This window comes from Haliotis rubra, unplaced genomic scaffold (assembly GCF_003918875.1).
Source record: "Haliotis rubra isolate DU_JTF1 unplaced genomic scaffold, ASM391887v1 Scf729, whole genome shotgun sequence".
Classification (NCBI taxonomy): Eukaryota; Metazoa; Mollusca; class Gastropoda; order Lepetellida; family Haliotidae; genus Haliotis; species Haliotis rubra.
In genome coordinates this window covers 462045-489271 of record NW_025767445.1, presented here as the reverse complement: position 1 = coordinate 489271, position 27227 = coordinate 462045, and the positions used below count along the sequence as shown (strand labels likewise).

The window sequence follows — 27227 nt, the reverse complement described above, 5'->3', positions numbered from 1 at the left end:
AAATCAGTCTGTTATACCAGCATCCTGGATATGTCTAGGATTTCAAACTGGGGAACAAATCAGTCTGTTATACCAGCATCCTGGTTATGTCTAAGATTTCAAACTGGGGAACAAATCAGTCTGTTATACCAGCATCCTGGTTATGTCTGAGATTTCAAACTGGGGAACAAATCAGTCTGTTATACCAGCATCCTGGATATGTCTAAGATTTCAAACTGGGGAACAAATCAGTCTGTTATACCAGCATCCTGGATATGTCTAGGATTTCAAACTGGGGAACAAATCAGTCTGTTATACCAGCATCCTGGGATATGTCTAGGATTTCAAACTGGGGAACAAATCAGTCTGTTATACCAGCATCCTGGGATATGTCTAGTCTAGATTTCAAACTGGGGAACAAATCAGTCTGTTATACCAGCATCCTGGGATATGTCTGTTCAAGATTTCAAACTGGGGAACAAATCAGTCTGTTATACCAGCATCCTGGATATGTCTAGGATTTCAAACTGGGGAACAAATCAGTCTGTTATACCAGCATCCTGGGATATGTCTAGGATTTCAAACTGGGGAACAAATCAGTCTGTTATACCAGCATCCTGGGATATGTCTAGGATTTCAAACTGGGGAACAAATCAGTCTGTTATACCAGCATCCTGGTTATGTCTAAGATTTCAAACTGGGGAACAAATCAGTCTGTTATACCAGCATCCTGGATATGTCTAAGATTTCAAACTGAGAAACAAATCAGTCTGTTATGTATTTTTATACCAGCATCCTGGATATGTCTAAGATTTCAAACTGGGGAACAAATCAGTCTGTTATACCAGCATCCTGGATATGTCTAAGATTTCAAACTGAGAAACAAATCAGTCGGTTATGTATTTTTATACCAGCATCCTGGATATGTCTAAGATTTCAAACTGGGGAACAAATCAGTCTGTTAAACCAGCATCCTGGGATATGTCTGGGATTTCAAACTGGGGAACAAATCAGTCTGTTATACCAGCATCCTGGATATGTCTAGGATTTCAAACTGGGGAACAAATCAGTCTGTTATACCAGCATCCTGGTTATGTCTAAGATTTCAAACTGGGGAACAAATCAGTCTGTTATACCAGCATCCTGGGATATGTCTGGGATTTCAAACTGGGGAACAAATCAGTCTGTTATACCAGCATCCTGGATATGTCTAGGATTTCAAACTGGGGAACAAATCAGTCTGTTATACCAGCATCCTGGTTATGTCTGAGATTTCAAACTGGGGAACAAATCAGTCTGTTATACCAGCATCCTGGATATGTCTAAGATTTCAAACTGGGGAACAAATCAGTCTGTTATACCTGCATCCTGGATATGTCTAGGATTTCAAACTGGGGAACAAATCAGTCTGTTATACCAGCATCCTGGGATATGTCTAGGATTTCAAACTGGGGAACAAATCAGTCTGTTATACCAGCATCCTGGATATGTCTAAGATTTCAAACTGGGGAACAAATCAGTCTGTTATACCTGCATCCTGGATATGTCTAGGATTTCAAACTGGGGAACAAATCAGTCTGTTATACCAGCATCCTGGGATATGTCTAGGATTTCAAACTGGGGAACAAATCAGTCTGTTATACCAGCATCCTGGGATATGTCTAGGATTTCAAACTGGGGAACAAATCAGTCTGTTATACCAGCATCCTGGGATATGTCTAGGATTTCAAACTGGGGAACAAATCAGTCTGTTATACCAGCATCCTGGATATGTCTAGGATTTCAAACTGGGGAACAAATCAGTCTGTTATACCAGCATCCTGGGATATGTCTAGGATTTCAAACTGGGGACCAAATCAGTCTGTTATACCAGCATCCTGGGATATGTCTAGGATTTCAAACTGGGGAACAAATCAGTCTGTTATACCAGCATCCTGGTTATGTCTAAGATTTCAAACTGGGGAACAAATCAGTCTGTTATACCAGCATCCTGGATATGTCTAAGATTTCAAACTGAGAAACAAATCAGTCTGTTATGTATTTTTATACCAGCATCCTGGATATGTCTAAGATTTCAAACTGGGGAACAAATCAGTCTGTTATACCAGCATCCTGGATATGTCTAAGATTTCAAACTGAGAAACAAATCAGTCGGTTATGTATTTTTATACCAGCATCCTGGATATGTCTAAGATTTCAAACTGGGGAACAAATCAGTCTGTTAAACCAGCATCCTGGGATATGTCTGGGATTTCAAACTGGGGAACAAATCAGTCTGTTATACCAGCATCCTGGATATGTCTAGGATTTCAAACTGGGGAACAAATCAGTCTGTTATACCAGCATCCTGGTTATGTCTAAGATTTCAAACTGGGGAACAAATCAGTCTGTTATACCAGCATCCTGGATATGTCTAGGATTTCAAACTGGGGAACAAATCAGTCTGTTATACCAGCATCCTGGTTATGTCTAAGATTTCAAACTGGGGAACAAATCAGTCTGTTATACCAGCATCCTGGATATGTCTAGGATTTCAAACTGGGGAACAAATCAGTCTGTTATACCAGCATCCTGGGATATGTCTAGGATTTCAAACTGGGGAACAAATCAGTCTGTTAAACCAGCATCCTGGGATATATCTAGTTGAGAACATAAAGATTATCTGCAATACATCATGTACTCACTTTTTGCATAGCATCATCACTGTACATACTGTTGACCTGATCTTCAAGTCGAGAAATGTTCTCCTGTAACTCTGTAACAAATTTGAAATCATTTGAAATGATACACATGTCACACTGGCCTTTAATCTCAACACAGAATATGAGAGTTTGACGATTAACCTAGAGACTTGTGTGACAAACTATGTTTGTTGTGTATCTTGACAAAGAGAAGATGAAGTTTTCATTGTTTGGTTTTCTGTCATGAAATAGCTTGAGTATTGCTGCCTGACATCACTCACTTTTTCCTAATTGGACAGAAGACAAAAACTTACCCCTGACGTCAGTCTCCACCTCAGTTCGCCAACGTCTGAGACAGTCTTGTAGCACCTGGAGTTCACTCTCTGACACATGGCGGGGGGAGGGGCTGGGTACGTCCGGCGGGGGCTTAGGGGGCCTGCCGGGGGAGCGAGGCAGTGGGGATGACATGGTCACATCCACTGACGGGACTGGGAGAGAGTTGGGAGATTCTGTTCTGCAACTGAAACATAAGATGGAAATGTAGCATTAGTTTTGTTTTTCAATAACTGCTTCCAAGTATATGCTAACTACACGACGACGAACTGTTAATTGTCAAACCTGGATTAGACAAACCAGTGACTGATATTATGAGCAACATTCCTCATTATCTGGGCGTACAATCAAAGTACTGGAGTGAGTGAATATGGTTTAAGGCCGCCTTTAGCAACCTTTGAGCAACATCAAGGTGTGGAACCCCAGAAATGGGCTTCACACATTGTACCCATGTGAGGAATTGAACCCGGGCCTTCGGCGCGATGAGCAAAAGCTTTAACCACTGGGCTACTGCCCCTCAAAGTACTGGACAAACATTACTGATAAACTGATGTCATGAATCAACTTTGTAAAATGAAGAGGTTTTTCTTACTTTGTGATCGAGTTCGGTTTTGGAGATTCCATCTCAACATCGTGCGACTGTGGACTGGAAGAACTGGGTTTACTCTCTGCGAACTGCAGCACGGATGACAACACGTCTTGTAGAGGGAAACGCTTGCTTCCAGACCCGTAACAGATGAACCTGGAACAGGCACAGGAATACCGGGATAGGATTGCAGGGAAAAATGATCTCATCTATCTCATCAACCTACTTTACCATGCATCTAGCTGACTTAATGATCCATCTCGCTGATTTACTGATTCCTCTCATTGACTTACTGATCCCTCTCATTGACGTACTGAATCATCTCGCTGACATACTGATCCCTCTCAATCACTTACTGAACCATCTCGCTGACTTACTGAACCATCTCGCTGACTTACTGATCCCTCTGATTGACGTACTGAATCATCTCGCTGACTTACTGATCCCTCTCAATCACTTACTGATCCCCCTCTTTGACTTACTGAACCATCTCGCTGATTTACTGATCGAAGTCATTGACTTACTGATCCATCTCGCTGACTTACTGATCCATCTCGCTGACTTACTGAACCATCTTGCTGACTTACTGATCCATCTTGCTGACTTACTGAACCATCTCGCTGACTTACTGATCCATCTCGCTGACTTACTGATCCATCTTGCTGACTTACAGATCCATTTCATTGCCTTATACATCAACTTATCCAACTAGTTACTAACCACGTGACTGACTTACTTATCCAGTTTCGCATGCAGCACAGTAAGTTCCTCCTTCAGCTTCCTCGCCTCCTCTCTCCTCTGCCGTGTCAGTGCCTTGTTTCTCTCCATGTACCTGGACAACACAGGTGAATCTCAGGCTCAAACTGGGCACAATCAAACCACGGTCCAACAGCACAGATATCATATTCACTGTATCATGGTGAGGCCCTGCACCAATGGGACACAATTCACAGAAGAGAAAACATTTCCAAGGTTTCTTCAGCACATTACCTTCAGGGACAAAAGATGAATGAAGATCAGGGCTCCAGATAAGGGTCGTATCGGCGTATGTGCGGATATAAAATGTGCACGATACGGTAGGAAATAATTTAGAAAACGTAGCAGATACGCATTACAGCAATGGTGTACTGTCTTAGAATCATATTTATCTGAAAAAAGTATTGTTTTATAGTTTATTGACCTGTTTACACAAGAGTATCAATGTTGTGGTGCATATATGAAACGAAACACAAGATTAGTAATACTCCATCAAAATTCCATTAAGTACTCTAAATGTACTCTTAAGATTTTTCAGTACTCCTGCATTGAAACAGTAAGGAGCACGTACTCCTGATGTTGAAAATTTATCTGGAGCCCTGGAAGATGAATGTCTAGAACAATTTCATGAACCTGCAAACAGCAAATACAAGAGGTTAGCATCATGGGCATGGTGCTGACAGACCAAGTATCTTGATCAGGGAAGTGCCCAAGTTCAGCAGATCCTTGCATAACAAGGGACATAACTGCACAATATCAATTGCCACATTCAACACAATGTTAATGAATGAACAGTTCATTTAAGAATGGATGCCCCAAACATGTAAACAATTACTTACCGGTCCATGTAGATAACTTTAGGAAACTCTATCTTATTATGTATTTTTTCAGGTCGACCCATCTGCTGGTTGAACTGGAAACGTGAAAGCTCAAAGGTCAATACTGGAGGCAGGCGGGAAAACCATAGCTGAAACAGCGAAATGGGAATTGTGAGTCTTCTTGAGTTGACGGCATCTAAGAAACTGGCAAACAGGTGCACAACATGGGCTTTGGGGCATATTCGGACATCGCATCCCAAAAAGCAGTGTATAATATATATAGCCAGTCCCATCATCCTAGACAGTCTACTTTGGGGAAGGACAGTCTATTAAATAAGTAAGGCCGTCCTTTCGTAGGGGGAAAATTTGGAGAGAGGATAATAAATACTGTGATCAAAACAACATTTGTTGTATTTTTATTGTATTAGTTTTTGGGACTGGCTGTGTTTGTTCAGGACTGGTCACTTTTTTGGACAGCCAGTCCTTGAACAGGCCACATTTCAAAATTATATTATACACTTTAAAAAGAGAGCCTTGACACCTCTTCTGTCCCAGAGTACCAAATAGTATAAAAGCAAGAGCTCCTGGGCACATGTTCAAACCCAGAATCCTTAACAGAGGAAAGAAACAATGCCTAGTGATAATCTCCGTCACCGAATTTCATAAAGGGAAAGTAAGATGCGCCATATCTCTGGAAGGCAGGGATCAATTTAAGAGAGGCTAACCTACTTGCACTCGGTGCAACCTAAGATAAAAACCTAGTTGCACCAGCCAAATTCCAGTTGCAACGTAGTGTGTAAAAACGTCAGAGGATTCGGAGCACATAAACACATTTCCGTGATGTAGTACCTGTGAAACCATAGCAACACAGAGACACTGCTGATCCCTGTTTACAAGAGCTGTCATAGCCGAAGCGTGTAAATGAATAGCAATATTTCAGTGTTATAGCTATTCAAAGTTAAGAAGAAAAATGAGCTGACATATTTATGCTCATAATGTTAAATTTATTGTTGATTTATTTCTAAAAACTTGACGTGCACCTTGTGCAAGTTAAGACTCATAACTAGGTTGCACTTTGTAATATTGCGTTGCACCAGTGCAAGTAACAAAGCACTAAATCAAGCCCTGGGAAGGGTTCTGCTTACTAAAGCAGGATCTGACGTACCTCCTGGCCTGATTTCTGTGTGACGTCACTACTGACAGCCTCAATCTCACCCTGGGCAGTGGCACCCTCTAGACTCTCGTGGATATCTCGAAACCCGTTCACCTGCAAAGGAAACTGCCCAAACGTCTCCTCGTTGGTGAATCCCTTTCCTATAAAAGAGACATTGAACTCTAGACTTACTGGAGGTGTAATGATAGGGTTGGGTCATACTATGATAGCCAAGCTGTTACTGTTGGTGCTATACAGATTTCATTGGTAGATACTCTTTATTTCTGCAGTTAAACCACACATCAATTACAACTTTGCAAGAATTGATTGTGACTGGTTGCAGGATAGTATTTGAACAACACAAGACCACATGACATACCTTCGTGATATCCCTCTGCCTGGAACTGCCCGTAAAATAGATCCACAACAGGATTGTCATCCTTCTTATCCTCCTGCTGAGAACATCCTGCCTTCCTGAAAAAAAAATAATATATATATAAGTTGCCATGGTTAATGAGCGAGTGCTGTAATTGTTCCACTGACATGACACAGACTAGTTGGAATCCTGTGTATTACAAAGTGCATGAGGGATGGAAAGAGGGAGGGATAACAACTGCATTTTGCTATCAATCAGCACAGAGGGATGCACTGATGCATCGACAGAAACAACAACAGTCATCAGAAGATGACAAATCCCCCCGGTCCCCACAAATTTGAAAGAACAAATCACCTGACAGTTGCTCAAAGTCCAACTTGATATGTTACTAACTTTCAATCTGAGACTAAGTCCGAATCATTTCCAAGGAAATCACGAACAATGTAATTTTTCAAGTAAACTTGATATTTTTATACTTATCCTGTCTCATGATCTTTTGCTTATCTCCCTTTCCCTTGCGAATGTTGGAACACTTGAATCCCTTGTAGTTCCCAAAGCGGACGTAAAAATACACTTACCCACGAGTTACCTCCCTTTTCCTGCGTAAACAATCATGTGACCAGCCTTACTTGTCACTCTCTCCTGATTTTTCTGCCCAAGCACTTGGATCTGCTGTGAAATCCAAAGTGCTTCCAGCGGGGATGTCGGGTGGGCTTGACCATCATGATAAGTATAAAAATATCAATTTTACTTGAAAAGTTACATATTTTTTCTTATCCTGATTCATGATATTTTGCTTATAGAATCCTGGAGATTGGTGGTGGGTCAAGCCACTTCCTGGATTCATCAGCTATCCTTTAGATACGTCCTGTATCCCCCCCTTGGGAACTGCGTAGCGGCATTTCCGAGATCCTATTCTTCCAACTTCCGTTGGGGGACCACTCGGGGGGACCACTTCTTGTCTTACTTCCATCTCAGACAAGTTGAATCATCTTGATTCATGTGGCTTCAGATAAACTAGTATCTTCTTATTACTAGATATCTTATAACAACCCATAGATTATGATAAGATCTTTATCATAAATAAGTTGCGACCCCTTCATGTACAGGTAAGATCTTTACCCGTACAGGATTTTTAATCACTCATGCTAGTCTGTCCTAGAATGTGTGCATGGACTTTCAAACTAATACTTTTCCTTAGTAAAAGTAATAAGTCAACGTGATAAAGGGTGAGATTTTCCAACTCAGTGCCTTTGAGGAACTGTTAGCTGCTGTGCTACGAGAGGCCCAAATTGGTGAATGCCTGAGGCGTCTTCAGTGGCTTTGTCTCAGAGGTAGTGGTCGGCAAACACCGTATCCGACTTCCAAAAGCAGCCCTCCATAATTCCTGAGATAGAGAAATTTTCGTGCAGAGCCAATGTTGACGCCAGTGCTCTGACTTCGTGTGGGTTGGAAGCTCTAGGAGGTTCTAGTCCTGCTGCCTTATAGGCTCTCAAAATGACGACTCTCATCCGGAACGATATCGTCGTTCTTGAGACTTATACTGATGTCTCTGTGGATAATGGGATGAATGGCTTGAATTTTTATCTCCTTGTCTTAGTGTTTTGAAAATATATAGGATTGTAGATAGCGCTGGTACGTGGAACTGTCTATCTGTCTGACCAGGTAGTTGGTTCTTGGCAATGAAGTCCCATCTAAGTCCTAGATGAACTGCATCATGTTGCCCCCTGTCGAATCTGGTTCGACCAAAGTCCAGCGTATGTATCTCTTATATCCGAGCTGCCGTGGCTAGCACAAGCAGGAACAGAGTCTTCTGTGTCAGCACAATAAGTAAATCACAAGCTGGAAGAACATGGTTTGATGCACGAAGGGCATTGGGGGTGAGGATCAGCCACGGATAACTTGTGCCTGCAAACACTGCCAGATTTCATGAAATGTAAACAAGTTACATCACGATGAAATTATGACACAAATACAAATAATTTTTATAAAAGTTTTACATATAATACAATGTAAGTTATAGCCAAATCCATATACAGCGTAATTTTGAAGAATAGGACCTAAATAAAAAGGATATAATGCCGTATACGGGACTCCAGTGCTCGTCAAACCATCCACATGGGCGAATAGGGAGAGAGTGACAAGTAAGGCTGGTCACATGACTGTTTACACGGGAAAAGGGTGGTAACTCGTGGGTGAGTGTATTTTTACATCGGCTTCAGGAACTTCAAGGGATTCAAGTGTTCCACTACCATTCACAAGGGAAAGGGACATACGCAAAAGATCATGAGTCAGGATAAGAAAAAATAAATAAATACCCAAAATCTGCAAACAGCAAAAGGCACCACTTCATGAGCTGTTTGATATATCTACCAAGTCTTGTAGAAAGATACTGAAGGTTTTCAAATTGTGCCCCGGAAACGAAGCCCATCCCTCATTTTTGTGACTAAGTCCGAATCATTTCCATGGAAACCAGGAAAAATAAAAATGCCAAAAATCTGCAAAATAGCAAAAGGCACCTCTTTGGGATCTGCCTCAGATATCTAACAATTTTTATTGATAGAGCAGTTGAGCAATTGAGGAATTTTTTAGTATGTTCCGGAAACGAATTCAACCCCTTTTTGACACTAAGTCCAAATTGTTTCCATAGAAATCCAGAAAAATAAACATACAAAAAATCTGTAAATAGCAATATCCGCCCTCATTACATGCATTAAGGAAACCTTCCGAGCTGATTGTCTGCATTGAAGCTTCTCAAGTTTCAGAGGGAGTGGATACAAACAAGCAGATCTGATTTCTGTATCTCAAAAACAAACAGTTCCCAATGCAAAGGTCACACAACATATTGGGAAATGTCATTTTCATGAATGAAAGGGAAAAATTACTTTCTCCTAGTCCTAGTGGTGTGGTGCTCTGAAGTCAGTGAGTGAGTGACTGAGATACGTATTAACTGCACTCAGCAATATTCCAGCTATATGGCGTCCGTCTGTAAATAAATCGAGTCTGGACCAGACAATCCAGTGATCAGCAGCACGAGCAGCGATCTACGCAATTGCGATACAATGACATGTGTTAACTAAGTCAGCTAGCCTGACCACCCGATAGTCGCCTCTTACGACAAGCATGGGTTACTGAAGAACTATTCTGACCCGGATCTTCACGGGTCGGTGCTCTGGAGTAAGAGAGTGAGTAGCCTACACCAGTAGGTAGGTAGGTACTTATGCGGCTTTAAGATGGCGAGGTCCCAGCAATGTGCACACAATAACAAAACAAGACTCACGCTTCCCGTGAGGATGAAGGGTCAGTGTTATCCTTCTTGAAGGCTTCCTCAAGCCATTCTAGGAGTTTATGTTGAAACTCACTGACGTCCTGCAAAACAAATCAATACACTGGAGAATTCTTCATTAGATCAAACAATGCTAAAATGAGGACACACCTCATAATTTGCAGATACATCCATGACAAGTTTGGGGAATAATAATGTTTCTCTTGCTTCTTGTTATGCTCTCCTCCAACAGGAACATTCTGGTCCTGCAACTAGATCAATAACATCAGGAACAACGCCCTCCAACAGGAACAGACTGGTCCTGCAACTAGATCAATAACATCAGGAACAACGCCCTCCAACAGGAACAGACTGGTCCTGCAACTAGATCAATGACATCAGGAACAGCACCCTCCAACAGGAACAGACTGGTCCTGCATCTAGATCAATAACATCAGGAACAACGCCCTCCAACAGGAACAGACTAGTCCTGCAACTAGATCAATAACATCAGGAACAACGCCCTCCAACAGGAACAGATTGGTCCAGCAACTAGATCAATAACATCAGGAACAACGCCCTCCAACAGGAACAGACTGGTCCTGCAACTAGATCAATAACATCAGGAACAACGCCTCCAACAGGAACAGACTGGTCCTGCAACTAGATCAATAACATCAGGAACAGCGCCTCCAACAGGAACAGACTGGTCCAGCAACTAGATCAATAACATCAGGAACAACAGCCCTCCAACAGGAACAGACTGGTCCAGCAACTAGATCAATAACATCAGGAACAACGCCTCCAACAGGAACAGATTGGTCCTGCAACTAGATCAATAACATCAGGAACAACGCCCTCCAACAGGAACAGACTGGTCCTGCAACTAGATCAATAACATCAGGAACAACGCCTCCAACAGGAACAGACTGGTCCAGCAACTAGATCAATAACATCAGGAACAACCCTCCAACAGGAACAGACTGGTCCAGCAACTAGATCAATAACATCAGGAACAACACCCTCCAACAGGAACAGACTGGTCCAGCAACTAGATCAATAACATCAGGAACAACGCCCTCCAACAGGAACAGATTGGTCCTGCAACTAGATCAATAACATCAGGAACAACGCCCTCCAACAGGAACAGACTGGTCCTGCAACTAGATCAATAACATCAGGAACAACGCCCTCCAACAGGAACAGACTAGTCCTGCAACTAGATCAATAACATCAGGAACAACGCCCTCCAACAGGAACAGATTGGTCCAGCAACTAGATCAATAACATCAGGAACAACGCCCTCCAACAGGAACAGACTGGTCCTGCAACTAGATCAATAACATCAGGAACAACACCCTCCAACAGGAACAGACTGGTCCTGCAACTAGATCAATAACATCAGGAACAACGCCCTCCAACAGGAACAGACTGGTCCAGCAACTAGATCAATAACATCAGGAACAACGCCCTCCAACAGGAACAGACTGGTCCTGCAACTAGATCAATAACATCAGGAACAACGCCCTCCAACAGGAACAGATTGGTCCTGCAACTAGATCAATAACATCAGGAACAACGCCCTCCAACAGGAACAGGCTGGTCCAGCAACTAGATCAATAACATCAGGAACAACGCCCTCCAACAGGAACAGACTGGTCCAGCAACTAGACCAATAACATCAGGAACAACGCCCTCCAACAGGAACAGTCTGGTCCTGCAACTAGATCAATAACATCAGGAACAACGCTCTCCAACAGGAACACACTGGTCCTGCAACTAGATCAATAACATCAGGAACAACGCCCTCCAACACGAACAGTCTGGTCCTGCAACTAGATCAATAACATCAGGTCCTGCAACCGTAGCTGAGGAATAAAGTCTTCTTATAAGAACATATACACCTTGCAAACATATTAGTAAGATAAGGAATAGAATTCTTCCACATCAACATTTGGCCCTGGAATTATATATCAGTAACAACAGGAGTATAGCGTCTCCCTTTCCCTGGGGCAGGTTTCGCCTGTAATCATCTCTGTAAGAGATAAAGCACCCACCTGCTGACTATCACTAGCTCCTGTTGGGGAGGAAAAAGCCTCCTTCAGAATATCCACAGCTTTGGACGGATCCACATACTTTTTGTTTGAGCCGACCAGCAAGGCAAACAGGTGACGCAGCTCATTCATGAACCGATGATTTCTCCTCTCCTGGCGGGACACAAACATGACATTTGAAACAACCCACTGTGGGTTAGTATTCCTCAGCTGCAGAACAAGTTGTATGGAATGGAAGTGTAAAACCAACAGGAATTGTTTTAAAATGTTCTCTTTCATATACTACTGAAACAACGTTCAAGAACATCCACAATTGAAGTTTCCTGCAAAACCCACAAGCCATGACAAAGTACAGTCATATGTAAATATTTAGGTGAGTGAGTGAATGAGGATAGTTTTACGCCGCACTCAGCAATATTCCAGCTATATGGCAGCGGTCTGTAAATAATCGAGTCTGGACCAGACAATCCAGTGATCAACATCATGAGTATCGATCTTCACCATGGGGAACTGATGACATGTGTCAGGCCTAAAAAAAAAGAAGCTTGTGGTTCCGATTTCCTGACCGACCCCAAATATTCCCGCCGAGCCGAACAATTTTACTCACCACATAATAAAATAAATTTATTTTCTGACACATGAGTAATGTAACAATATTTTGAAAAAAAAAACACCAAAACCCTACCTATCTACCCTAGTTCTGAAATGTAGGAAATCGGAACCACAACATTATTTTTTTTGGCCTACAACCAACTCAGCGAGCCTGACCCTCCAATCCCGTTAGTCGCCTCTTACTACAAGCATGGGTTACTGAAGGCCAATATTCTAACCTGGACCTTCAAGAGTCACAAATATTTAGGGTTCATGACCTTTTTGAGTATGCTAAAGGAAATGTGAAACTGTTCACTTCATGAATATCTATATTTAGGAATACGAGTACCATATCAGGGCCTCATCATTCATTTCTCACAGAAAAAAACATTGTCACTGAGCAATCTACCTAAATCAGCCTTTGAAATTTATCATTTGTAACAATAAAAATACATATGAGATTCTGCCGGGGTGCTCCAACACTTCCGAGTTAAGATGGCAATGCTTACATGCTTACATATTACATTTGTTGATGTAGAAGGCCCTTCATTTGGAAGTTTGAAATTCAGCACAATGTGTCGAAATTTTCTTAGATGAAAGAGTGACTGAAACCAATGCAAACAAAACTTCAATCAAGCTCAAATACCTATGAATAAAGACTATGACATCCATATTTTGGTCGAGGTTACAAAAAATCCAAAAACCAAACAAACAAACAAATTGTCAAAGGGAGATAACTGTGTCTGATCTCTGCATCTCTCTGCTTTCCTAAGGCAGACAGTCGTTGTCGATCAGGCTTTAATCTAGCAAAGACAGATACACAAGGAAAATATATCTAAATTCTCCGTGTGATTTGTGCCTGTTATTGCAAATAGGTACTTGATGCCATAATAATTTTACATTATCAGAACAGATCATGTCTTTGGCCAGCCTGTGCTCATTACTGTTAACACAAAAATCAATGAAATGGGCCACTGTTTTTTTATTACAAAGGAATCTCAATTAATCTCTATTATATCATTAATCAGCAGGAATATCAAGCTTGTAAATTCATTGCCTTTACAAACAACAATCAGTCCAATTTTTTTACATTTTCGTCCTCTTTCCACATGCTGTTTTTAGACTTGTAGCTTAATATTTAATTGTAAACCTTAAAGAGTACACTTTAATGTTACAATGATTTGCCTTGCAGGTGATAAAAAGCAGTCAAACATGCAGTAAACGTTTTCATACACTGTACTTTGTACACTTATGTATAGGTAAACATCTGTTGAGAAATAACGGGAAATGTTAAATGACTTATACCTTGCATGTACTAATACGAAACAACATTATGTACCGATGCCTACTTATGTATTATGTAGTTATGCCCACTTATCTATATGTAATATCTTCAAAGAAAGAATGGTCAATGTAACACCAACTAAGGCCCTATGCCAAGCCTGTAAATACTATCTATTTATGTATGTATGGCTTGTATATGTGAATATCTATTCATAATTATAACGTCATGTAAACGTACTGGGAAATAAAAACGTGAAAAAAAAAAATAATAATAATAATAATCAGCATGAAGTGTCGCCATGGCAACAGATGCCTGGTTACCTGTATAACTGCGCTGAACCAGCATGTATTGCCGACATTCTTCAGTCCTACTGGCCATCCCTCGGTACGCTTGCGTTCATGGGGGTTGAGTGGGTCGACAAACCATACCTCCCCTCGTTTCCTCTTTGTCCCTGCCTTGCTCTCGGCCAGACTGGCTTCTAGAACCCTGCAGTACACCGACGGATGTAGTGAGTGAGGGGGGGGGGGGTCATGTTTCTTGGAACAGTATTTTAGGTTATAATATGATAATTTGATGCATGTCCTAAACATTTAGTGCTCTGATGATCATAATCATGGACACCATTGTTAGTAGGAATTTGGGAATCAAATCCATATCATAACGTGTATTGACGAATATAAGGAAAAATTTTCGTACCGAGAATTAGAGGAATTGGAAGAATATTTATTTCAGTCAGAAGGGAAAATTGCATGTCTGTATGTTCACACAAGTCATCGACAGATTCATTTCAATAAACTATTCGAGAAACAGATAAGTTTCTGAAAACAATATGCCTGCAACAATTCAAACAGAAACTAAAATAAAGACATGTAAAATTGAATGCAGAATTGACAAAAAGATCACAAGATATTGAATTTAGGGAGCTGGGTGAACTGATGTTATTATCAAGATACATGGGATTGAGGCGAGTACCTGCTAATATCTTGCTCCTCCCTGGTCACCTGACCTCCCAGAATGCCCTGGCTGTCCTGCAGACTGGCCGCTATAGCTTTCTGCAACTCATCACGGTCAGTGGTGGGCTCATTGGTCAGGTCAATAACTCCTGAAAACATACAGTTAACTGTAGAAAAAATCATCAACTAAGACTGACATTACTTTCTTGAGTTCTTAGTGTTTCCCCCCAAAAGGGCAGTGCGTCAGAATTTCTAAAAGGGGCAACCCTATTCCCAAACGGGCATGCAATGACATATTTCAAAGTATTATGTTTCGTTATCACAAACATTTTCTGAATATCTTTATAATTTTGGTGATTTGAAACAGGTGTTGTGTAACCAGTTGAAAGTTACTAGGTTATTCAGCGATAGTGATGTCATAATGCTTAACTTTCTGTTGTCCCCTCGATATTTTAAATTAACATTTTAACTCCATTCAAGCAGTTTTTGAACAAAAATGTCAACCAAACAAAACATTAGGTTTGTGGATAATTAGGTAGAATTCAATTTTGGTGTCACAAGGATTAGTATTATTTTTCAATTGAATATTTTTAATTGTATATTTTCATCTATAAAGAAGTCGTGACAGAGTTATCTCCCTTTCATTTTGTTTATGTTTTACTGTGCCCTGCTAAAAATGCCTGGGGAAAACACTGGTTCTGTTTCCCATTATTTTACCTCCATGTGGTGCTGAGGCTGCCAATAATTCTAGTTTCAATCACTGCTTACCATTGCTGTTGTGTGGTGTTGTGGTTGCATCTGCCCAGCTCACCCTCTTATCTACCTCTACTAATACTACCTGTTCTACTGCTTATCCTTGCTAGAGGCAGCTCCAGCTCCCTCTGTCTTCTGTGTGGTGCTAGGGATGGCCTCAACACCACCCACCCTCACTATCTACCTCTACTAATACTACCAATTGCTTATCCTTGCTGGAGGCAGCCCCAGCTCCCTCTGTCTTCTGTGCTGTGCTAGGGATGGCCTCACCACCACCCACCCTCACTATCTACCTCTACTAATACTACCAGTTGCTTATCCTTGCTAGAGGCAGCCCCAGCTCCCTCTGTCTTCTGTGTGGTGCTAGGGATGGCCTCACCACCACCCACCCTCACTATCTACCTCTACTAATACTACCAATTGCTTACCCTTGCTAGAGGCAGCCCCAGCTCCCTCTGTCTTCTGTGCTGTGCTAGGGATGGCCTCACCACCACCCACCCTCACTATCTACCTCTACTAATACTACCAGTTGCTTATCCTTGCTGGAGGCAGCCCCAGCTCCCTCTGTCTTCTGTGTGCTGCTAGGGATGGCCTCAACACCACCCACCCTCACTATCTACCTCTACTAATACTACCAGTTGCTTATCCTTGCTGGAGGCAGCCCCAGCTCCCTCTGTCTTCTGTGTGGTGCTAAGGATGGCCTCACCACCACCCACCCTCACTATCTACCTCTACTAATACTACCAGTTGCTTACCCTTGCTAGAGGCAGCCCCAGCTCCCTCTGTCTTCTGTGCTGTGCTAGGGATGGCCTCACCACCACCCACCCTCACTATCTACCTCTACTAATACTACCAGTTGCTTATCCTTGCTAGAGGCAGCCCCAGCTCCCTCTGTCTTCTGTGTGGTGCTAAGGATGGCCTCACCACCACCCACCCTCACTATCTACCTCTACTAATACTACCAATTGCTTACCCTTGCTAGTGGCAGCTCCAGCTCCCTCTGTCTTCTGTGCTGTGCTAGGGATGGCCTCACCACCACCCATCCTCACTATCTACCTCTACCAATACTACCAGTTGCTTATCCTTGCTGGAGGCAGCCCCAGCTCCCTCTGTCTTCTGTGTGGTGCTAGGGATGGCCTCACCACCACCCACCCTCACTATCTACCTCTACTAATACTACCAATTGCTTACCCTTGCTAGAGGCAGCTCCCTCTGTCTTCTGTGCTGTGCTAGGGATGGCCTCACCACCACCCACCCTCACTATCTACCTCTACCAATACTACCAGTTGCTTATCCTTGCTGGAGGCAGCCCCAGCTCCCTGTCTTCTGTGCTGTGCTAGGGATGGCCTCAACACCACCCACCTTCACTATCTACCTCTACTAATACTACCAGTTGCTTATCCTTGCTGGAGGCAGCCCCAGCTCCCTCTGTCTTCTGTGTGGTGCTAGGGATGGCCTCAACACCACCCACCCTCACTATCTACCTCTACTAATACTACCAGTTGCTTATCCTTGCTGGAGGCAGCCCCAGCTCCCTCTGTCTTCTGTGTGGTGCTAAGGATGGCCTCACCACCACCCACCCTCACTATCTACCTCTACTAATACTACCAGTTGCTTATCCTTGCTAGAGGCAGCCCCAGCTCCCTCTGTCTTCTGTGCTGTGCTAGGGATGGCCTCAACACCACCCACCCTTACTCTCTACCTCTACTAATACTACCAGTTGCTTATCCTTGCTAGAGGCAGCCCCAGCTCCCTCTGTCTTCTGTGTGGTGCTAAGGATGGCCTCACCACCACCCACCCTCACTATCTACCTCTACTAATACTACCAGTTGCTTACCCTTGCTAGAGTCAGCCCCAGCTCCCTCTGTCTTCTGTGCTGTGCTAAGGATGGCCTCACCACCACCCATCCTCACTATCTACCTCTACTAATACTACCAGTTGCTTATCCTTGCTAGTGGCAGCTCCAGCTCCCTCTGTCTTCTGTGCTGTGCTAGGGATGGCCTCACCACCACCCACCCTCACTATCTACCTCTACTAATACTACCAGTTGCTTACCCTTGCTAGTGGCAGCTCCAGCTCCCTCTGTCTTCTGTGTGCTGCTAGGGATGGCCTCAACACCACCCACCCTCACTATCTACCTCTACTAATACTACCAGTTGCTTATCCTTGCTGGAGGCAGCCCCAGCTCCCTCTGTCTTCTGTGTGGTGCTAGGGATGGCCTCAACACAACCCACCCTCACTATCTACCTCTACTAATACTACCAGTTGCTTACCCTTGCTAGAGGCAGCTCCAGCTCCAGCTTCAGCTCCCTCTGTCTTCTGTGTGGTGCTAGGGATGGCCTCACCACTGCTCACCCGAGTAGTCTGACTCTGGGTCACGTGCGGCAGAGCATCTGTAACATCCCTGTATGGCTTCACAACCTGTACAACAGAAAAGAAACACAGATTGAGGGGCAATTCAGGCTGAAAGAACAGTCAATGTTTAACATGTGCAATGACATTCTTATCATGGAAGGTACATCACTGCACTTGCAAGTAACCACAGGGCTCACAATGCCTGTAATGAAACCTCACTGTAATCTTATTCATTTCAAATTATTTAATAACCTAATGCAATCTTATAAAAATCAGATCCTAGTTCTAGATCCTAGATCAGACCACCTATTTCTACAGAGCTGGGACACAAGTTGCAGCTATGATAATATTCATTGGGAAAATTTCATTTCCGGTTCTAAACTTGTATTGAGATTTCCTACAGAGCAGTCTCTCACCATGTCACAAAAACCACGCTAACATTGCTTTGAGCAACATCTCAAAATCATGGGAATACCAAAATGAAATTAACACAATGGAGAATCATTTGTTTGTTTGTTGTTTAACGCTGCACTCAGCAATATTCCAGCTATATGGCATGGGTCTGTAAATAATCGAACTAGACTATCCAATGATGAACAGCATGAGCATCGATCTTCATAACTGGGATCTGATGACATGTGTTGACCATGTCAGTGAGCCTGACAACCTGATCCAATTCGTCGCGTCTCACGACAAGCATGGGTTGGTGAAGACCAATTCTAACTTGTATCTCCATGGGTCCAATGGAGGTGAGGTGAGGTGAAATTGGGTTTAACGTCGTATTTGAGAATATTTCGCTCATATGACGACGTGCATGCGCGTGTATGTGTATGTGCGGCTGCTTGTACTAGCCTAGACTTAAGCTGGTTTTATAGTGCTAGCCCACTGAGATACCATGCCGCAGTGAAGCATGAATACCCCACTCAGACACATTATACTGACTCCGAGCCGACCAGTCCTTGTTGTACCCATTAATGCCGAGCGCCAGGCAGGGACCAACAAGTACCATATTTTAATGTCTTTTGGTATGACGCGGTAGGGGATCGAACCCACGACCTTCCGCTCTCTCGGGTCCAATGGAGAATCAAATCAGACAACTAGATTGAGGACGGAATCACTGGGCTATCTTACAGCCCTTCACTCTGGCGGAACAAAGCCAGCACTCATATGTACCTGCTTCTTTGCCAGGCGTTCAGAATCATCTCCAAGAAGCATAGCAACAACATCTTCAACTTTGTAGGATCCTTCGTTGTTCTTGCATGCAGTGATCGCTTCCTGTATCACCTGAGGGTTGTCGATTCCCGTCACTTCCTTAATAGTGTCATATGTCTTGGCATCGTCGCCCCGCTGAAAGCGAACAGAGTCAGCCTTACCACATGTCTTACTGAAACAACTGCTAAAGCATCACATTCAGATTCTGGATCTAACATATCGTCAACATTATGAATACTCCAATGGCCTGAAAATAACAGTGGGCGAGGCAAACAAGCAAAGAGCACATCCAAACGATCAGGTCTGACCACTCAATTCTATTCAATCACCATGGATTTTCCTTACATATATCCTTGCCCCATGTGGTAGCCTAGTGGTTAAGAGTAATAAGAGTCAGACATTCCCTCATCAACGCCAAGACAGTCGCCTTTATCAATATTCCAGCAATATCACGGCTGGGGACACCAGAAATGGGCTTCACACATTGTACCCAAGGTCCCATGTGAGGAATCGAACCCAGGTCTCTGGCGTGACTCTTTAACCACTAGGCTACCCAAACGCCCCTAAAATTTATGAACAATATAGACTGCATGCATGAACACAACTATATGAATGAGTGAGTGAGGTTTGATGCCACTTTTATATATTCTAACATTATCATGGCAGAGGAAACAGAAAAAAGACAACAGGGCTTCAAACATTACATCCATGTTGTGAATCAAACCCGGTGTAACAGGCCAAACTTTCCCCCTAACCAAACCTTCACCGTCGAAAGTTTGGCCTGGAACAAACTTTCCCCGGAGAAACTTTAGCCTAGGCCAAACTTTTTCCCCCTAGGCCTTATCTTCCCCGGGGAAAGTTTGTCCTAGGCCAAGTTTGTCCTTGAATCAACTTTAAAGGCTACTTGTTTCCCATTCTTGTTCTTATATCAAAATGGGGAGATTCTGGCCTAGCTAGGCTATTTCTTCCCCAACCTTGTTTTCATGTTTATGTTCGTCTAAAAAGTCAGATACGAAAACAAGATATAGCTATTCACGTGAACACATTGAGAAGATATTCATATTGATGTCAAGTTCCATTAACAATTTACAGGTCATCTTTATCTTCATATGTAACATGTACATGGTTCCCATTTTGTTTCAATACCCTTCTATAACGTGAGATTAACAAGAAAAGCAAGCATAAAAGCAAAGATATTATATCATTACTATTGTTTTATATTATTATCATTTACTTATTTTTATATTTCAATAATTTACTTATCCCCACTTACTCAAATTTGTCAAAATAATTACTATATTCGAAACTGTACCTAAATACCCAGTTTTTACTTAGATGTCCGACCCGTGAAGACCTGGGGTAGAATAGGTCTTCAGCAACCCATGTGCTTGCCATAAAAGGCGACTATGCTTGTCGTAAGAGGCGACTAACGGGATCGGGTGGTCAGTTTCGCTGACTTGGTTGACCCATGTCATCGGTTCCCAATTGCGCAGATCGATGCTCGTGCTGTTGATCACTGGATTGTCTGGTCCAGACTCGATTATTTACAGACCGCCGCCATATAGCTGGAATATTGCTGAGTGCGGCGTAAAACTAAACTCACTCACTCACTCACTCAGATGTCCATATCCATTCAAAGTTTTATTCCCTCACTCATGGCCTTAAATATGGCATCCATGTCGGCAACATCAACTTAACAGTTGGAAGCAGATGTAAACATCAACACAACAACAACAACCCAATACAATATCTGTATCAAAAGCTGTATAATCTATCATTCCACTATATTGCCTTATTCTATATTCAAAAGACAAGGTTTGATAAGGGGTATACTTGGCCCATGGATATCTGAATCATATTTCATTCACCCAAAGTGATTATGGATTAGTAAACAAGTTTATGTGAATAATGTTCCATTACATTTATACATAAATACAACAAATATTGGATAATAAACAGCATGATAAGAGAGCAAGCAACCTGTGTATATTACATCCTATTTAGCCATCAAATGTGCGATTGAATGTTTACATCTTATGGTGGACATATGACAAACTAATGCAATGTGTCTTCATAGGAATGACGACAGGAGCAGGATGGATTTAGAGATATATGCCATTCAAACATGTATGCAATCAAATCACTACACCCAAGTCAGAGGCAAAAATTGACTAATTACCACAATATACCGATAAATCAAACCTACTGTTGGTTTATAAGAGCAAGGGTGGGAAGAAGTAGCCTCGGTTGGCCAGAATCTCCTCCTTTTGATATAAAGACAAGGGTGGGGAAGAAGTAGCCTAGGTAGGCCAGAATCTCCCCCTTTTGATATGAGAACAAGGGTGGGGAAGAAGTGGCCTAACTAGGCCAGAATCTCCCCACTTTTCATAGAAAACAGAACACAATATCCCAGTTTAAACAGGGGGGAAACTTTAGCCTAGCCCAAACTTTCCCCGGGGTAAGAATATCCTAGGACAAAACCTCCCCTGGGAAAGTTTGGCCTAGGCCAGAGTCTCCCCATGGCAAGTTTAGACCGGGCAAGAAATGGCCTGCTACACCGGATCTTTGGTGTGATGAGTGAGTGAGTTAATATTTAACGTCACATCGGCAATATCTCAGCCATATCGTGACGAATACAATTTAAATATAATACTAAAACAGGGCTCCAGATAATTGTTCAACATCAGGAGTACGTACTCCTTATTTTTTTAATGGAGGAGTACTGGAAAAACTTAGAGTACATTTAGAGTACTGAATGGAATATAATGGAGTACCAGTAATCTTGTGTTTCGTTTCATATATGCACCACAATATTGCTACTCAGTACTCTTGTGCAAACATTAAAACAAAACTTTTTCAGATAAATATGTCTGTAAATGATTCTAAGACCGTACATCATTGCTGTGGTGCATATCTGCTACGTTTTCTAAATTATTTCCTACCGTATCGTGCATATATTGTATCCGTACATACGCCGATACGGCCCTTATCTGGAGCCCTGACTAAAATGAAAACATTGTGAGAGTTAAACCTGTCGACGATGGACAGTAAAAATACTAGAGTATAACAGACATGAACATAAACCTAGCATGTAAAACTAAAACAGTGTAATTAAAGAAGACAATACAGCATGAAACACCGGCTATAGATCGCCAACAACTGAAGGTAGATCACCATGCTAGGAACCATTGAGACTTACTTTACTTTTGCTACCTGCATGAAGCCTAGCTGGATTTACATCATCCCTTCAGCAGCTGGCGATTGTAGGATAATTTAGCCAAAATTTAAAAGAACAAAAATACTACGTTTAAAAACTTGGTACGTGTGGTTTTGGGTGTGATAAGTGAATGCTTTAAACAATAAGCTGTCCTATGGACCCCATAGCAGGGGTGGAAATAACCCATTGCCCGATGCCCGAGTCCAGTGTTTTTTTCCTGTCGGGCAAGGAAATTTGTATATCACAATGTACCGGTGTCCACTTGATATTCCAATGTTAATTATGTTGTCTATTTAAGAAATCAACAAGAAAACGGCCGGTATAGTGGAAAAATTACCAGGGCAAGTGATTTTACATGTGCCACTGTACCGGAGTACACTAGCAATTTTAAAGTTATTTCCACCCCTGCATAGTTATACATGAGAAATCATTCATTCAATGTTCAGGATGGAATTGGTAGAAATTGCTATGAGCAAATGAAAACAATTAGCATCCTTTGTTCCGCCCTTCACCCAAGTCCTATACTAAGATCCTGTGATGTATTGCCCAGTGTAGTATTCCTTTTATGACAAACAGCATACTGCCATGCCCAATCCTTACAAAGCTATCTTAACACTAAAATGTTCTCAAGTCCCATAATTTGTGGAGACTTTTGACTACAGCTGGCTAAGATCGTTATGTGGAATGGCCCATGTGACCACAATGCCACAATTCCTTCATAGTACGCTACTCACTGTGTAGTTTGAATGCTTTCCAAATTTTACTGATGGTAAACCAAATATCTACACCATCACATGGTGACTGAATAGAGACAAAAAAGATGAAGACATTTCCATGCCTGCATCAGTGAGTGAGTGAGTTTGGTTTTACGCCGCTTTTTGCAATATTCCATCAATATCATGGCAGAAATGGGCTTCACACATTGTACCCATGTGGGGAATCAAACTTGGGCCTTTGGTGTGGAGAGCGAATGCTTTACCCCTAGGATACCCCACTGCCCCATGCCTGCATTAACTTCTGATAGGACATTCCTTTATGTTTACACTTTACCAAACTAAAAAATCATCTTTACAAATATCATTTGGATGACTAGCAGTGAGGGTCCCAGAAAACATAGAAATCTGTAACTCAAAAATATATTCACACTATAATTCTATATCACTTTTCCAAAATGAAAACATTTTTTTCCATAACTCTGTCTGCCAAATAGAGTATCACCTAGTTGAACAATGGGGAGACTTCTTTATTATTAAGATGAACGTTTTGGTGTAGCTACTGACACTGTTATCAAATTGCCCAAAACTCTACCAACAACCAGCAATTAACCAACAATACACATGTGACTGTTTGATAGCAGTAACCATGATAAATATTGTTGAGCTGGCAGACATGAAGACTTTTCATTCAAAAGGGGCACAAATTGATGTAAACAATGTTTGCTACCACATTTGTCCATCAAAGAGTGAAAAGTGCAACTTTATCAATCACATGTATGTTATGACAATTATGAATGCCAACTAAACTCATGATAATTTCTGCTACTAATTAATTGAAAATTCAGCAATATTTCCTTCAACACTGAAATTGAAGACACTATGGATGGAAAGAGTGAATTTGAAAAAACTACAGCGTTTCACAAAACTCATTCTTGAATATGCACATTCTGTTGTTTGGCCAGCAGAGTGTAATATTATTAATACCATTAGAACATTAACAACCTCATATTTTTTTACTTAAATTATACACCTGTATTTTTCTACTATGAATACTAGTATATACCCATGAAGATCCAGGTTAGAATTGATCTCCAGTAACCCATGCTTGTCGAAAGAGGCGACTAACGGGATTGGGTGGTCAGGCTCGCTGACTTTGTTGACACGTTATCATAAACTAATTATGTAGATCGATGCTCATGCTGTTGATCACTGGATTGTCTGGTCCAGACTCGATAGCTGGAATATTGCTGAGTGTGGCATAAAACAAAACTCGCTCACTCACTTTGAACATATAAATTTTGATAAATGTATGTCTAAACACTCATTGTCAAAGGCCTGCATATTGACTTCAGCATTGCAACACAATAAACAGTTAATTATGGTAAAAACACATCTGCTAAACATCCCTTACCCAACTGGGGAACATTTACTTAAGGCCTAAAAAAAAATGTTGTGGTTCCGATTAGCTGACCGACCCCTGAATTCTGGTGCTGACCCTATTCTTTTTAAGCAGTATAAATAAAATAAGCGTTCAGATACCATTGTTTTTCCCCGGTACCGACGAACATCGGTCATTCTGATAGAGAAAGTTGACATAATGGTGGCAAGCTTGATTAAAGAAATAATTACATGTTGATAAATGTGTTATTAGTTTGTACTTTACGTATTAAAAAAAATGTGAAAAATATTCCTACCTACACTAAACTTTAAAGAGCTGTAATCAGAACCACAAATTTCTTTTTTATTTTGCCTAAGGTGCTCACCAGTAAGGGTTTTATTAGACACAATGATTGTACAGCACGCACAAATGTATAGAAAGGACCAAGAAAGCAATATGTACTACATCCTAATGGAGCCAAATTCTCAGCAAGAAACAAAGTTTGTGCAATTAAATCAAGGATTAAATATTAGAGTAGGGTACTATACACCTTTTCTTCACTTTACAGGACCCTCCTATTTCCTGCGAGAACCCTTAAGATTAGCACCTGGACATCCTCTGAAACCTTGTTTTGCAGGTCCTTGAAACACCTAGACTAAACATGTGTCCTGTCCCTTGGACACTGTCATAATGCATCTCAAAAGTTTATTAAAAAAGGAATTAATTAGTAAAAAGTAATTGTACATCCTCCATTTCCTCTATTCCACTGTCACCATGTCTGCAAACCTGTACCAATACCGATGATATTGTACCAATTATCTGTACTGGCTGCCAAACAGTTATCGTCATATTTTAGGGGTATTTACAAAATTACTCCACCATTTGTTTAATTAATGAAACAGAATTAAATATGATACTTAATTTGCTATTCGCTAAAGTGTCCAGCCTGCTCACTTCCACCGATATTGTTTTTATATAACACGGCAGAAGGGAATCATGGCAGTACAAATAGATGTTTTCTCACAACTAACTGTAAAAGTTATCGCCATTTCAGAATTTCTGACCCATAAAGGTCCGGGTTAGAATGAACCTTCAGTAATCCATGCCTGTCGTAAGAGGCGACTAACAGGATCAGGTGGTCAGGCTCGCTGGTTTGGTTGGCAGATGTCATCGGTTCCAAAATGCGCAGATTGATGCTCATGCTGTTGATCACTTGATTGTCTGGTCCAGACTCGATTATTTACAGACCGCCGCCATATAGCTGGAATATTGCTGAGTGCAGCGTCAAACTAAACTCACTCAGAATTTCCCATGCCATCCATGAAACAATATTATATATTAATATCATACAGTAAACTTACTAACCTCACATAATTGATTGTGTGACTATTTGAGTGTTTATTTTACAGTAGATTGAAATTAAACAATGACTTATAAACTCAAACTTGATATTATACAGATCGTGTGACATCCCCCCCAAATAAGTTAAAAAACATTGTAGGGTTCATAACCTTATCTTTAAGTTTTCTCTTATGTTACTTACTGTGAAGAATTTTCTCTTGATGTCCTATATTGTTGTCGAATATTCAGGGAAAAAATACCGGAATTGAAAATGACAAGAACTGCGCACGTATGATACTGATGTATTGGCGATAACTGTTACACGGCGATAACTGTTCACTAGCCAGTACGGATAACGGTAATAAAATTTGAATTACTCAAAATCTTGAAGCTAGTACAGAAATCCTTCCTTCAGTTTACCATACATTTATTGTGACAGGAATCATAAGTATTGAGATCTGACTAAAACACTTGGCTAGGTTAGTTTTTAGCCCGATAAACTGTTCCTGGGGAGTCATATTTGGTCCTCATATTTTGACAGGTAGATGGACTGGACTTATATGGACAAGAGTATGATCATTTGACATTGGGACGTTCAGGACTGATTTGCTGATGTAATTAACACGAAATGTACCTGAGAAATGGACATTTTTACATTTCTATGATTAAATGGGGTGGAGGAATGCAATATATTTCGAAAGGTAAAGAAAGTGAAGAATAAACACATATTTCCTGAGCCTCGACCGTCACCTACGGAAAATTAACTTCGTATCATTACAAAATGAGGATGACCACAATGCAAATTGTCCATGATAACAGTGTGTCCATACATGAATGGGATCAACGGAGTTGTTTATTAATTTAGTCCAGATTTCTGCAATCGAAAGGGTGGAATCTCCACTTCGCAGTTGAACAGCTCGGAGACACATCATGGCGAGCATGCGCTCCCATGCAGTTTTCCCAAATACGACAAGTGCACCAAACCTTGCATTCGTAACATTTCCTAAGCAAAGTTTACATACGACCCATGCCATTTTAACAATGGACGTGAAATTTGCATAAAAAAATACCTGAGTAACACGATGAGAAAGAGAAGACTGTTCCACAGTCATGTCGGCCTTGGAAATAAAATGGCGTCGGCCATTCCAAGAAAGGAAACTCAAGGCGAATACATGATTATGTGTCGGCATTCGTCGCTGTTGGTGGATGTATCACCACCTTATACAAGATACCATTTGCAATGTTATTCGGTGATGTAACTGTTTCTGTCCCAATGAACGTGTTTAGTAATAATCTCGTGGAACTCCTTTATTCGCTGACTAACGTTGGAGTGAATCGTTTAGACAGAACAGCCTGGAATTCCCCTTTCTTATTCGCAAATAGGATATTTCTGATTGGTTGTTTCCAAACCTATGGAGAAGAGGA

The 27227-nt window shown here is 41.6% G+C and overlaps 1 protein-coding gene across 1 annotated transcript; it reads right to left on the bottom strand.

The window, feature by feature from the left end:
• Positions 1 to 1222: 1222 nt before the first annotated feature.
• LOC124259559 (ubiquitin carboxyl-terminal hydrolase 25-like) lies at positions 1223 to 27137 on the bottom strand. Its single transcript, XM_046693709.1, has 16 exons — positions 26873 to 27137; positions 19112 to 19285; positions 17857 to 18004; positions 14850 to 14979; positions 14198 to 14363; positions 13117 to 13197; positions 12005 to 12154; positions 9963 to 10051; positions 6686 to 6780; positions 6319 to 6467; positions 5175 to 5302; positions 4316 to 4411; positions 3586 to 3735; positions 2975 to 3180; positions 2664 to 2734; positions 1223 to 1258 (listed from the first exon to the last, which is right to left on the bottom strand). Exons 1-16 carry the CDS (start codon positions 26990 to 26992, stop codon positions 1223 to 1225), a joined length of 1989 nt encoding a protein of 662 aa, XP_046549665.1. The 5' UTR covers positions 26993 to 27137.
• Positions 27138 to 27227: the final 90 nt, after the last annotated feature.

Coding starts and splice junctions, on each gene's coding strand:
- LOC124259559 (XM_046693709.1), bottom strand. CDS start 26,992: ATGCCGACACATAATCATGTATTCGCCTTGAGTTTCCTTTCTTGGAAT. Junction 3,736..4,315: donor CTGCATGCGAAACTGGATAA/GTAAGTCAGTCA, acceptor TGCCTGTTCCAG/GTTCATCTGTTACGGGTCTG. Junction 2,735..2,974: donor GGTGGAGACTGACGTCAGGG/GTAAGTTTTTGT, acceptor AATTTGTTACAG/AGTTACAGGAGAACATTTCT.